The 15684-nt window shown below is 36.2% G+C and overlaps 1 protein-coding gene across 2 annotated transcripts in view; it reads right to left on the reverse strand.

The window, feature by feature from the left end:
* Nucleotides 1–13009, reverse strand: part of LOC106879964 (interstitial collagenase) — a 135238-nt gene extending 122229 nt beyond the window's left edge. For both annotated transcript variants that reach the window (XM_014929724.2, XM_014929723.2), the window contains exon 1: nucleotides 12811–13009. In XM_014929724.2, coding sequence (XP_014785210.1) covers nucleotides 12811–12948 — 138 coding nt within the window. In that variant the 5' untranslated portion in view covers nucleotides 12949–13009. The remainder of the gene's footprint in view (nucleotides 1–12810) is intronic.
* Between the last annotated feature and the right edge of the window lie 2675 nt (nucleotides 13010–15684).

Consider the following 15684-nt stretch of genomic DNA (forward strand, 5'->3'; position numbering starts at 1 on the left):
GTGGAGGCAAAGATGCGTCTCATTTACTTGACAATTTATGCACCACATTGCAGAAATCACAATGTAAGTATATCTGAAAGGGTAGTCTTACACTGTTGTACCGTTGAATTACAAATAATGCTCATCTGTTATGTTCAGGTTAAAATTTCATCAACATCAAAAATATATGAATTTTCATGGGAGTTATGGCCGTTATACATAGAATATAATTTCCAAATTTCATAAAGATCCGTTCAGTACTTTTGACGTAGTTTTGGATAAGAAAACAAATGACTAATGTGTGTGTTTGTGTGTGATGGGTGTATATATGTATAGATATCTGTATGCATGTATATATATGTATATATGTGTACATATTACATGTACATCTATATATATCTATATATATATCTACACATGTGTATACATATATATGTATGCATATAAATCTATATCTATATATATATATATCTATGCATATACGTGTACATATACATGTATATGTATACATATACATCTCTTTCTCTCTTTCTCTCTCTTTCTCTCTCTTTCTCTCTTTCTCTCTTTCTCTCTCTCTGAAAGTATCTGTCATTACAGTATCGAAATGTGATTGTTTCAGTTAGTAGAATAGTTTCATTTTTAAAGTGAAATTATTTGACATGAGTGTTTTTGTTTCACTTTTGATACGTAATACTTAAATAGTGGAGGAGATATTATGTTGCCGTGGGCTCGAACTCTGCAAGAAGTTAAAATTATTTTTACTAAAACACAACTGGAACCCTAAGTAAGGCATCTGTAAAATTTGAATGAAATTGGTTGCGTAGTTCTCGAGTTTTAGGGATTCACACAGACAGACAGACAGACAGACAGACAGACATTCTCATTTTTATATATATCGATTATCTCAGTTTTAAAAAAAACCTTTGATAATGTAAATATGTTAATGGTTGGTTACCAGAGGTAGCAAAATTACACTAGAAACCAAAATATCACAGCCGTTTTACAGGTAGAGATACCAAGTTAAAGTGATACATTTTGAGAAGATATGAATAATAATAATAAATGGAGCAAAAGGCATATAAATAAAAGTTCCTTTAATTCCTACACATGTTTCAAAATATATGAGAGCCCTTCCACAAAGAAGTAAGAGCTGCTGGGATTCCTCATATATTCCTCTTCAGGGAATTCATAAGCAAACATAAAAGCAAGACAAATACGAAATGATGAGGTAACTTACGAGCTAAGATGTTACATGGTCAGTGACCGTTAGAACGTTTGTTTACATAGAGATATAAAGGGATCAATGATATTATTCCATGGGCTTTAGGAACAAGAACGCTTGTTTATAAAGGGAGGGGGGTTGTAAACGTGATGCTAAAGGTTTAAATTAAGTGAATGATTGAAATAGGGGGAGAAAGAACAATATGTAAAAACGCACAGGAGGTTTGTATAATAAAATTTATGCTAATATTAATATCATAATGAAACAAAGAGTTGTATTACGACATTATACGATAAAATAAACTGGGAGTACCGGTTTCGCGTCTAACGCTTATCAAACTTCCAAAGTCTCAGTTTTAACTCATGGGGACGCCATTTTTGTTGTTGACAATAACTTTTGCAGTCAAGAGACGTAACTCTTCAATTTATCTGAAAATTACAAGTTACTTTCAAAGTATTGTAAGGGTCTTTGGACTGATATTCTTAATGTATACAGATATGTGAGATATATACAGAAGTTTAGGGGGGTTATTTACAAATATTTCAAGGGTGGAGAGAAGAATTGATTGTTGTTCTGTTCTAGTGGGGGTTGGTTGTTACTAAAATGAATTAATGTTCAGTTCTGTTCAGATGCACGGGCTGCCAAAAAAGATAATGTCGGAAGTACAGGAAATTCTATCTGCCGCCGCTGTACAGTACACCGGCAACAAACAGCTTCATCACAATATCGCCAGATATATCTCGGCGAAAATATTGGCGTATGTGCTAAACAACTGCAACCACAGTTCTATATATTTCCTCTGTACAAATTTGCTGACTGGATCTCAATACAAGCTCGTCTTAAAGAAGCCTCATTCATCCAGAAATATAAACCAGAACTGAACATTAATTTGTGAACGGGAATTTTTGAGGGACAGGTTGTTGCCCTTTCTTTTTCTGGGCATAGTGTACCGTTAAAAGCGTGAATATTTATGACAATTATACAGTGAAAGTTTTAAGACGATTCAGCAAGTATTTGAGCCAATTTCTCTGAACGGGAAGTTTTCATGGTATTTATTGGGTATTCGTTTACAATTACACCTATCTCGTTAAACACTATTTTAATGTACGCTTGAATTGCTCTAAACGAATTTGACCATAAAAATGTCGGAAATTTAGTATTTTTTAAGGTAGTAATAAAATTAGTCGAACCTATTTTCATGCAGTCGAATGCGAAAAGTTTCCGAAATTTTCATATTTTTTACGTCTGCTTTTTCAGAATTCTACGCATGCGTGAAACATCAGACGAAAGTACATTCAATAACATATTCATACATGAAACAACGTAAACAGGCACAACAATAGCTCCGACGGCCGACGGCATGAACATACTCCCAACAAATTTTATTAATATCTTAAAAAATACTAAATTTCCAACATTTTTATAGTCAAATTCGTTTAAAGCAATTTAATAACATAAAAACCGCACTTTAAGATAGTGTTTAGTGGGCATGGTGTAATTGTAATTTTCACCGAAGACTAACAGTGTTTTCATGTTTTTTTTTTTGTTTTTCAAAATGTCTCATTTGAAAGAACGCAAGTATGTGAGACAGAGATAGATAGAGAGAGAGAGAGAGAGTTATGAGAGGTAACATTGTATGAGAGAGTAAGTTCAATACGTAATACATATATCTGGGAGAGAGAAACATCAAAGTAACACCGAAGGAGACATCAAGAAGAGCGCAACCGGTTAAGTGAGGTTGAATTAAGAGAAGCAGTACATATGTAGGGGGGAGAGAGAGGGAGAGAGAAAGAGAGAGAGAGAGAGAGAGAGAGAGAGAGAGAGAGAGAGAGAGTTTTGAGAGGTAACATTGTATGCAGTTCTGTCAATTACCACTCCTCACACGACAGTTCTCAATAAGAGAAAAGGTAGTAAGCATGAGGAATAGTAGGAGAGTTATTGAATAGTGAGAGCGGGGTAATTCGTTTTGTCGAATTTTACCAGACTGAAAGCGGACCGGTTAATTTTCCTGAATCCCATATAGATGTTGACACTCTTTCGGGTACCCACGGTTCCTCATGCCAAGTTTGGTCAAAATCGATTGAGCGGAAGCAAAGTGGCCACAAAGTCATGGATCAATTTCACATACATTTAGCATTTGAATGCGGTCCCTTCATATTGGAACCGGAGCGTTTAATTTTCGGGAATCCCATATAAAAGTTGACACTCTCCCGGTACCCACGGTCCCTCATGTCAAGTTTAGTCGAAACCGGTCCAGTGGTTGCGGAGGAGTTTGGTAACAAAATTTTGACACAGACGTAAATAGCTCAATTATAGTATAGATTGTCGCATACGAAAGCTATAATTTAGCATTAAATTTGTCGGCAATTTTACCTTGTCCTTATACTTCTCAATCCAACTCTACCCAATCCAGACACTTCGACGAGTTCCTCTTTATAAACTTGATGCTAATTTAAACTCTTCTCTCGCTGGCCGAATTTTTGTCGGTAGTCATATGGCACTGTGTACTTGTTCTTGAAAAGTTCTAAATGTTTAATCTTTACCTGTATTCATCTGATGAAAATGTTTGTGCTTTTTTTTTTTTTTGCATGATGTATCACTTTTGTTCAACAATAAAAAAAAACACGTCTGAAGCAGCTGTAGTGTCTATGTATGAGCATATGGCCGTATATATACACACATGCAGTTAATCTATCACATCTTATCTCTTTCTTTTTCCTCTTTCTTTCTATTTTCCAGCTGGCTACTAGCTCTAAAAAGATACATTGTCAAAATCGAAATGGTTTCTTTCTTCTTTTTCTTTTCTTCTCTTTTCTGTTCTTTTTTCCTTCGCCCCCTTGTTTCTTTTTGTTTCCTTCTTCTTTCTTGTTTTTTTCTTCTTCTTTAACTTGCGACGGTAAATGTTGTGTGTGTGTGTGTATACATGTAAAATTATATATATTTATAGATGTGAATATTTATCAGTGACTATTTGTTAGGCACGTATAATGTATAATGTGTGTAAGCACATACTTATGCATGGAGCCATATGTATACGTATACGCATGTAAGTATCCATTTATATACGCAAGTATATATACATGTGTATGTCTGTCATTATTCAGTTTATTTCAAGATTTCTTGCCAATAGAGAAAGAATCGGTTTCAAACGTAGATCCAACGCTCCTTCATTGGAATTTCAACATAACAACAGGGTGTTTTTGTTTGTTTGTTTGTATTATGTATGCATGTATGTATATACGTATGTATGTCATTATTCAGTTTATTTCAAGATTTCTTGACAATAGAAGAAGAACCGGTTTCTAACTTAGATCCAAGCCTCCTTCATTGGAATTTCAACATCAACAACAGAGTATTTTTTGTACATACGTATGTATGTATGTATGTATGTATGTATGCACGCATGCACGTATGCATGTATGTATGTATGTTTGTATGTATGTGCATATCTGTATATTTTATGTATGTATTCTCATGCATATAATTACATATCTAGACATGCTCATATATATTTAAATGATAAGCTTCTAGAAAGTTTTACTGATTTTTACAGTTCCAGTGATGGATTGGATCTGTAGTTTTCGAATTAGCTTTCACCTTTCTGGTTTTGAGAAGCCTAATTTCTCGAGATTGGTATTCAAGCAGTGTGTTACGTATCCCAGGGCCCCAATAATTACAGATATAAACCTGAACTTGTAACCTGGATAGAGTAACTGCAGATTTCTCAATAGTTCAGCACAGGTGGTTCTCTTCGGCTTTATATCAACATCCGCTGGGCAGCTAATTTCTACAACTGTGCACAGTTTGTCTTCTCTATCCCAAATCCTTATACCAGGTCTGCTGTGCTTACATTTTATTGAGGTCTTCACTGGGACATTCCACCAGTACTCCTTTTTATTGTGAGTGGCTATGGCTTCTACCATATTGTGGGTCTTTATTTCTTTGTCCTCAGGATTATCCTTCTGACGGATTTCATTATAGAGTGTCCTAGCTACAATGTCATGTCTCATCGGTCTATTTATATTTTCGCATATACTTCATGTTCCCTTTCAGTGGGCATCTCTGAAATCTAAATGGTAACGCCGTGTGTAAGAAAATTTTTTTCATCCTGCCAATATTGCATAAATTGAGATGACCCTACTTTATAAAATGTTCAGATGAGTAGTTCTGTAAAGCGCTTCATTATGTTACTGTACAGATATATGTGCATTTATATGTGTGCATTGATGTCTGTTAGGCGTCGTAAAACGTATATATTGTGCAACTCATAATTGGTGTGAATGATGTAACTGAATAAGGGATATGAAACAGCTGTAAGCATATGGAATAAATACTTTTTATTCCCACTTCTCCTGAATTTTAATTAATTATTATACACTCCAAAATAGTGATCCCTGGAGTTTCATGAGCTTAGTGACATTAAATTACAATTTAAACTTAATAGCTGTTTCCCGATAGCTGGACCCCATATGGAATGCTTACTGTGAGTTCTGTTTGATTCTCTGAATCCCTAATTCTATTCATAATAATTATGTATATAGGCTTCGCACTACTTTGGATAATGTAACCCAGATATACTGGAAATTAATGGATCATGGTGGTTATCGTTATTTCTCGATTTGAACTATTGTCAAATTAGATGATATTCACATCCTGAGTTACGTTTAACTTTTTTTGTCAATATATCGTTAACGTGTATGTCATGATTGTGTTTGAGCCGCTGAGCTACACCAAACAAAACCAGAGAAGATTATGAGTGGGTTATTATCTTCAATGTAGTCATGTTATTGGAAATGATTGCTATTCTATCACTGTTAAGCAATTAATTGTAGTGCTCTCTTCTTTCAGAGGAGCTTCATATTTCTTAAAGTGACAAAATAAAGATTATCGAATAAGCAGAGATTCAAAAACTTTACACATAAAATCAAGGAAAAATTCATGTTTACACTTGTATGTACATAATTCTTTTATTCTCTTTTACTTTTTTCAGTCATTTGACTGCGGCAATGCTGGAGTACCGCCTTTAGTCGAACAAATCGATCCCAGGAGTTATTCTTTGTGAGCCTAGTACTTATTCTATTGGTCGTTTTGCCGAACCGCTAGGTTACGGAGACGTAGACATACCAGCATCGGTTGTCAAGCGATGGTGGGTGGGGGAACAAACAAACATATATATACATACATGCATACATACACACACACACATATATATATATATATATATATATATATATATATATATATATATACGACAGGCTCCTTTCAGTTTCTGTCTTCCAAATCCACTTGGTCGGCCCGAGGCTATAGCGGAAGACACTTGCCCAAGGTGCCACGCAGTGGGAGTGAACCCGGAACCATGTAGTTGGGAAGCAAAGAAGCAAGTTTCTTACCACATAACCTTGCCTGCTCCTAAATAGAATAAAATACTTATGCAAATATAATTACACACTAGAAACTCTAAACCAAAGCATAAAAAAAAGCTTAATTTAACAAAGAACATAAAAAAACACCACTTTACACATTCGGCACGGTGCCTGGGCTTGAATGTGTCATATCATATCATAAATGATCGCGGCGTATCTGTCAGTACATGCATACATACATACGCACACATATACATACGTACATACATACATACATACATACATACATACATACATACATACATACATACATGAAACGACAAGTCGCGTATTTGGTGTGGGAGACTATCGAAAATACGATGCATACTATTTCCAACTTTGGAGCCAAAACTATCAGCCTTGTTAAATAACTGGTTAATCTTCAGATGAATTAACTCAGGGAGATTTTTATTCACGATCGTAGTGATTTTCGACTGAAACTTGAAATTAGCATGCAGAGAGTTACTACAAACAACATTTTTCTTGGAGTTATGAATTGAATAATGATCGATTTAACTGCTACGAAAAAGCGAGACAAAACTCCGCCGTTGGCTATATGAATCGATTGAAATCATATTGGGACGATCTGCATCCAGAATTAAATCATTTTACTGCGAAGCAACTACGCCAAGAAGCAACATTTGTAGAACATAGAAAGAAGGTTAGTAACTGTAACTGTATTAAAAAATCGAAAATTAACCTTCTCAACTCTATAAACAAAAACGAAAACGTGAATGATATAAGACAACTACGTGGTTTCGCATTCCAACAGATTCCATAATGCCTGCCAGCCAAACTACATTACTGGCTCAAGTAACTGACCATTGTCCCCCTACTACGACTATGGAAAATAGCAGGCACAACCGCAACGACTATTGTAGTAGTAGTAGTAGTAGTAGTAGTAGTAGTAGTAGTAGTAGTAGTAGTAGTAGTAGTAGTAGTAGTAGTAGTCGTGGTAGTCAGGATTATATGCCGTTGAAATGTGCCTTTACTGAAATTTTCCGAGAAAAAATAACTTTAGCTTTGAAGGACTCTTTTGAGGAGGGAATATTCTCTACCAAAGTAAGTAAAAACCCACCAGATACGGTATTAAAAGCTGTTAACGAAATTGGTGATGAGTATTTACAACAGTGTGATGAACCCATATACTGGTGGATTAACGCCTGTCTATATGCACTAGCTACTACTGTAAAACAGTACATGAAATTCAAAAAGTAAACAAAACCGAAATAACAAAGAAAGTACCATCATGGGTTTTGAAGACAGAGAAAAAGATAACTGATCTACGGAAGACCATCAGTCATGTGATAATGCTTATTGCAGAAGAGAATAACCGAGAGAAGTAAAATAAACAAAAAATTTAACCGCAACCAGGCAGCAGTATACAGAGACACGAGAAGAGGAGCAATAGATATCACGGAAGCTCCTCCACGAAAAGACAAAGACTTCTTCTGGAGGAAAATATGGAGTGAAGGGAAGGAATTTAACCAAGATGCTCTGTGGCTGGAAGAAGTCCGAAAAAGTTATTGCTCCTGCGTTATATCCAAGACATACAACATTGATGGTGAAACACTTGCATCTGTGATCCAGAAACTCCAGGATGGAAAAGCACCTGTTTGATATTGGTACAAGAAGCTAACATTCTACCAACCATATCTTATCAATCTGTACCAGCAAGCTTTCATTGGGAACCGTAGCATAACACTGTGGTTAGCTCTGGCAGAGACAAAATTGACCCCCAAATGCAGAACAACCCACATGGCAAAAAACTACCGGCCAATTGCATGCCAGAACTTAACGTATACAACATATTTAAACCTCTTCCTCCCAAACCATTGTGAAGTCAATAACATTATTACAGCAGAATAAGCAGCTAAGAAGAAGGGAATCTAGGGATGTGTTAATCAACAAAACTGTGATGTCAGAGCATAGGAGGAACCTAGTTTCAGTGTGGCTAGACTACAAGAAAGCCTTTGACTCTGTTCCCCACTCATGGATTCTAGAAGCCCTTCAACTTGCTTAAGTTCCAGTGAGAATAGTCAAAGCCATAGCTGACCTAACTTTATCGTGGGCCACCATTTTGAAATTAAACACAAAGAGTGAGTGTATTATCGGCGATAGAATACAGTAACGCAAAGGCATATTCCAAAGAAACAGCCTTTCTGTGATGTTGTTTATTCTTTCTGCAAACCCTTTGTCATTCATGTTAAGGAACTCTGGAAAATATCTCACTGGTTCACAAGAAAACAGAAATAGCAAATTTACACACTGTTTCTTTGTGGATGACTTAAAACTTAATGCAAATAATATGCATGAGATGAAAAGAGCCTTGACCTAGTTCTAACATTCTTAAAGGATGTAGAGTTGGAGTTTGGTCAGGATAAATGTTGTTATATGGTTGTGAAAAGAGGGAAAACTTTAAACCAGACTAGTAACATCTCCATCAATGATTTGACTGTTTCCCCTGTATGTTACGAGGAATGTTACAGATATTTAGGGATGGATGAAAATATGTCTTACAATGGCACTTGTAACAAAACACGTGTCACTAAAGAATATTACAGTCGAGTAAAGCAAATTTGGACTTCAGAACTCTCTGCATTCAATAAAACAGTGGCCCACAATGTGCTTGCAGTGCCAGTGCTCATACCAACATTTGGGCTGCTTGATTGGACGTTTGAAGAGATCCGAGCCATTGATGTGGAAACCAGAAAAATACTAACAAGCACACATAATTTCCACATAAACAGTGACATAGACTGCCTCTGCCTAAAACATAAACAAGGCGGCAGTAGTTTAAAGATTTTGCTGTTATCTCTAGCATGTGGAAAGACCTTTTAGGCTTAACTATGTGCTTGTGGAAAATCATCTTCAAAAATATTGGATAAAAATTCTTCGAGGTGATGCCCCAGCATGGTCTCAGTTTAATGACTGCAACAAGTAAAATGAAAATAAAAACGAAATATATCAGAAGTTTTGACCAGGCTAGGCGTCACGATATGTGAAAAAAAAAAAAAACGAAAAAAATGACCAAAAAATATAAGCACGGGGCTTTTGTCCACTTTCACACTTTAAGTAGGGGCTTTTGTCCGTACCCCTGTTCAGTACCCCCAGTTATCAAGATAGCACCCCCAGTTGCAATCGGCTGGCTACGTGGCTAGGTGTTACCTTAGTTCATTGGTAGTGAATAGCTGACACTGTAGTAATCTCCAGCGTTAAAAGCTGTGCAAAGACAGTAACAACAACAACAACAACAACAACAACAACAACAACAATAATAATAATAATGATGATGATGATGATGATGATGATGATGATGATGATGATGATGATGATGATTTTGGCGTCGTATCTGTTGTAAGCTTAGCCTCTAGTATTATATATAATAAAATCATGGGATATTGAGTTATATGGTGAATTGCATTGCATTGCGTATGTTATAAGCTATATGTTATGATATGTGGTGTGCTATATATTTAATTACTATCCCATGAAAACTCCTGCCTAGTTAGTCTGACTTCATCATGTTTTTGGTGATTAAACTATTTGTTCCTTTCTTATGATGTTCTACCCTACTGATCATATTATGTATATTTGTAATGGCTTTTATGTAAGTAGGTCTCCTAATTATACACCCCCTAGAAACTATAAAATCATATACGTAACAGTACCTGTAACATTGCAACTTATAAAATCTCTTCGGTCAGAATACCTTCAACTGCTTTCACTACTCCAATACCTACTATCTTCTCTTTTATGGTTATCTTTAACTCTTCCCTACCTCAAATTTTAATACCCTGTCTCTTTAAACGTAAGTTATATATATTTCTCATCATTTTCTATAAATTCTTATTTTGCAGCGTGGAAGGTGTTTATAAGCTATTTAAAATAACACACAAAAACTGTTAGATTCACTTCAACATTTAAATTTAATTTGTCAAAATATTTTCGTCGCTTTGAAACTGCGACCTGTTCATTGTCAAAGGCTTATAAACACCTTCCACGCTGCAATTGTTTTCGTTCCCGCACACGATCTCAGATCAGGTCACTTGCTATGCAAGTACATCTCCGTAATTCTTATTATTTTGTTTTCTTACTTTGATATGCTTACCTATTAACCTCTTATCCCTTAAAGTTGTTACTGTTCTTGAATAGAGATTTTTCAGCTACTAAGTCTATGCGAGATGGTTATACTATATCCATACAAACGGATATTTGTGCAGCTGATGGTAGCCCTGCATTTAAATTGATGTAATGATTGAATTGTTCAGTTAAATGGAGTCGCTTGAAACGGTCGTATTGCGTAACTTCTTGATATCCTGTTGCTTATTTTGATTTTATTCACCTTACTTCGAGCTGTGCGGATAATACCGGACTGACTTGGGGCTTCAACTTAAGTACCTAATTCAAATTAATCTCAATTATTTCTTATATATATATATATATTCTTGGAGCACCACGATAATTTTTCACTATTTTTGTATCCTCTCCACAATCTTTCCGTGGTTTCTCTCCCCGACTAATGCGATTCCATTAAAATGTTCGATGGCCCATCTAGTGTATAGTGGAATTTGACACTGCTGCCCCCAACTGTGCCTCATGTCGAGCCATTGGTTCGTCTGGTATTGTGGATAGGAGAGTGTCCAGTTTCTTTTTAAAGACTTCTACATCTATATATATATATATACATACATACACATACATGCGTATACATATACATATATATTCATATATGTATACACACACACACACACACACTCACACTCGCACACACACACTCACACTCGCACACACACACTCACACACACATACGTTGAACAAACTCATACACACGTTATATGCGTGTGTTTGTATGCATCCATACATGTGCATATGTACTTGTGTGTGTGTGAAGGTATGCAGCTATGGATGTGTATGTGAGTGATACATAAAGAGTGATACAATAACTCATTCTGATTTCCCTAGTGCCACTCTCAATCCTTTTTTGTGGTTTCATCACCTATGCGTTACACAAAATACAAAGAAAAATACACTTAAAAAATTATTATGAGGAGTGGCTGTGTGGTAAGTAGCTTGCTTACCAACCACATGGTCCCGGGTTCAGTCCCACTGCGTGGCATCTTGGGCAAGTGTCTTCTACTATAGCCTCGGGCCGACCAATGCCTTGTGAGTGGATTTGGTAGACGGAAACTGAAAGAAGCCTGTCGTATATATGTATATATATATGTATGTGTGTATGTGTTTGTATGTCTGTGTTTGTCCCCCCCCCCAACATCGCTTGACAACCGATGCTGGTGTGTTTATGTCCCCGTAACTTAGCGGTTCGGCAAAAGAGACCGAAAGAATAAGTACTAGGCTTCCAAAGAATAAGTCCTGGGGTCGATTTGCTCGACTAAAGGCGGTGCTCCAGCATGGCCACAGTCAAAAGACTGAAACAAGTAAAAGAAAAAAAGAAAGAAAGTCCTCAAATGTGTACCCGGAAGGAAAGTACATAATAAAACTTTGTTAAATTACAACCAAATTATACCTTGCGAACCTCATCCCAAGTTACCAAAGAAGGCCACGCTGATCATAAACATGCACAAGGATAAGATGAAGTGTATTCATATAATATTTTCTCCTTTCTTTTTAATCCTGCGACGGACCCGGGTCTTCTCCGGGTGTAGTTGGAGAGTACGGAATGGATATGCCACAATATCTAGTAAACTGTCCGGGGAGGACCGTTTATTCTTTTGCTTTTGATGTATACAAATGCATGTCTTGTATTTAAATGTTTCAGTACACACACACGCGCGATGCACGCACACACACACACACACATGAACACACGCGCACGCACATGCACACACATACATATATTCTTATGAGATGATGCATTAAATACCAAAAAAAAAAGAACTAAAACAACAAAAAAAAAACCCAGTCATCCACGGTAATTAAGAGCCCAATTTACAATAGGTCGTTAAATTCCAATTGACTAAAATTCTATTGGAAGAAGTTTGCATGTATACACATGATCGGCTAAAATGATCCTTAATAGTAACGAATATTTAGTTCACACACATGTATATATATATGTGTGTGTGTGTGTGTGTGTGTGTGTGTGTGTGTGTGTGTGTGTGTGTGTGTGTGTAGATATATACATATATGCATACGTATGTATGCATGTATGTATGTATGTATGTATGTATGTATAGCATAACTTACAGTTGCTTGAAACGCATTTCTTGGCCATTCAGTTCGGATGATTTGTAGGAAGGAAAATATCAGCAAGGCAACTAGTAGCGAACGCATTTTGGAGAAAACTAATGCTTTTGTCTGCCGTGGTTGCTTACGCTTTTTCATGTAAACATTTCCGGATGTTTACGCTTTTTCATGTAAACATTTCCGTATGTTTACGCTTTTTCATGTAAACATTTCCACACACTTGACCCTAGAGGAAAAGGAGAAATGTCATATTTCCTGTTTACATTTTAAGAGTCTTAGCATTTTCTTTCTTTCCTTTCTTCCATTAAAAATATATTCCTTTCTACTATAGGCACGAGGCCTGAGATGTCGGGTTAAGTCGATTACATCGGCCCTAGTGTTCAACTGGTACTTATTTTATCGACCCAGAAAGATGAAAGGCGAATTTGGTCTCAGAATGTAAAGACGAATGAAATGTTGCTAAGCATTTTGCTTGGCGCATTAACGATTCATCCAGTAAAGATATATTGCCAAATTAAAATTTCGTTTGCTTGAAAAAAAATTAAGAAATACAAATAGCAATTTTCAGTTTATAATATTTGTATTAGTATAAACTAAGTTAAGGTCTCGGGTCGCTCAAAACGTGTTCGCTATAGTCTTGTCGCTAATTCTTTTCTTCTTCCCGAAGGTATGAAAGAGTTTCTTCCTCCTTAAAAGAAACAGATGTTAGGATATAGACACTTCAGCAAACTTTGTTTTTCATCACATTTTGATGTCACCTATCTTTGTACTTCATTTGTTTGTAGTCGATTTAATATACGCAAATATCATACTTGTTTGATTCAGTATACTATATTTTTCTCCACTGAGCATTATGCTTTACCAAAATAAATTAATACTTTAGGAAGTGGTAAACCGGCGGCTGTTGTATATTAGTGTTCTCAGTGAGTTGAAACTGTGTACAAGTTTTGATTTTCTGTTAAGGAATTTCGTATCAAATACATTCTTTAAGTCATTAATGTCATTTCCCATATTCCTCCAAATTAAGGTTTTTGTGCTAACTAATAAAAGAGAAAATGTCTCCTCTGTTTCAAATTATTCTTATTGCAGCTTAGCTGTCTCAAACAGCACAGAAATATTTGTAAAATGATGGCTTGGATAGAATATTGTACCTTCGTGACTTCATATTTACTGCAAGGGTATATTATATTCTGAGTACGATTCGTTCATATATCAATAAGTTTGATCACTAACATCTCAGGGCGCAGTTGGCTGAATAATTGGTCATATATAGACCAGTAAATAGAAATTTATATTCTTTAATTTAAGCTTATCATTTATTTATTCAATTGTGTGATTTCTCCAACATATAGAGAATTTGTACCAAAATCCGAGGTATTGATCGAATGGAAAAAAAATTCTGAAGTAGTGATGGTGGCGATCAATGCAAATTAATTTGAGAAATATTTTAAACACCAGATACTTACAAAAGTATTTGTGTTTTGTTAGGGAGGATAGCAAAATTGGAATACTGTGGGGATGAAGATGGCACGTGTTGTCTTTGTCTTCGGATTTTCTCTTTCTGTTGTTGCTGTTCTTGCTAGTGTTATTCAGTTATTGTTATCGCAGCTACTGCATTTGTTATTTTTTTTATTGCTTCTATTGTTTCTTTTGAAAGTCCTTAAGTAGTTGTTGGCACTGTATTTATGTAGTCTGTGTATCTATCCATCACCACAAACAGCTGCGTGCCGTTTAGCAAGTCGATCATGTCGAGGATTTTCTCCAGGGTTTCCTGATTTGTTTGTGCGTAGACCTCCATTCCAATCCTCAACTAGCTTTCTTGATGACAAAGCCTAATCCAAATTCATACATAGATTATGTTTTCCTACCTTCTTTGTCTCCTAAAGTATCTGCCAACAACCACCATATGTTTATCTCTGGTGGCAAATCCATCTCCTTCACCTTCGACACACGCCGGTATATGAACGAAAAGGTGAAGATAAACTCCTGGCTAGTGATCAAGTTGATTGAAAGACGCAATAAGACGCAATCTAATGACTGAAACAAGAAAAAAAATGAAAGAAAAAAGATGTAATGAATTGATAAAAAAAAGCAATATACACGGTATACAATAAAACCCAGATGGGAAGAATACAACAGTAAAAAGGAAGAAGGGAAAACAATGATAGTGATGTGGTCCTCCTGATATAGGAGAACATCTCAGGATAATCGAGGAACCCCACCGTCCAAGATCTTGAACACCCTGGGCAAGTGTCCTCTCCAATTCCAATTCTCCGAGTTACAGGTGTACACTTAGAGAAATGCCGTCCACTCTTGCCATTCCTACAACTTTCACCCACCTTCCAGTGAATTCACTCGAGGACAGCACGTCCCTCTCTACCCTCATGTTCCTTTTCAAGTGAAAGATTGATGAGTGTTCAGACCAAAGAGGAATGTCTTTGTCCTCATGACTTTCAACCTTGGCTACCAGACAAGGAAAATTGCCTTAACTGCTCTATTAAATGTAGTGGGCAGGGTAACCATCACTATGGACTCGGCCGTCCCACATTTGAGAAATAAGTAGCTGCGATAACAATAACTGAATAACACTAGCAAGAACAGCAACAACAGAAAAAGAAAATCCGAAGACAAAGACAACACGTGCCATCTTCATCCCCACAGTATTCCAATTTTGCTATCCTCCCTAACAAAACACAAATACTTTTGTAAGTATCTGGTGTTTAAAATATTTCTCAAATGATCGACATAACTCCATAAGCCAACAATGCTCGGACACTGAACGAGTGCGCGCATAACGTTTTCGTCACTTTGCGCGCACCTCGGACAAGCCCATCTGACAGTACATCTGTGCCAGTAGAGTTTATCTCGAACCAG

The sequence above is a fragment of the Octopus bimaculoides genome, chromosome 1 (assembly GCF_001194135.2).
Source record: "Octopus bimaculoides isolate UCB-OBI-ISO-001 chromosome 1, ASM119413v2, whole genome shotgun sequence".
In the NCBI taxonomy this organism is placed as follows: domain Eukaryota; kingdom Metazoa; phylum Mollusca; class Cephalopoda; order Octopoda; family Octopodidae; genus Octopus; species Octopus bimaculoides.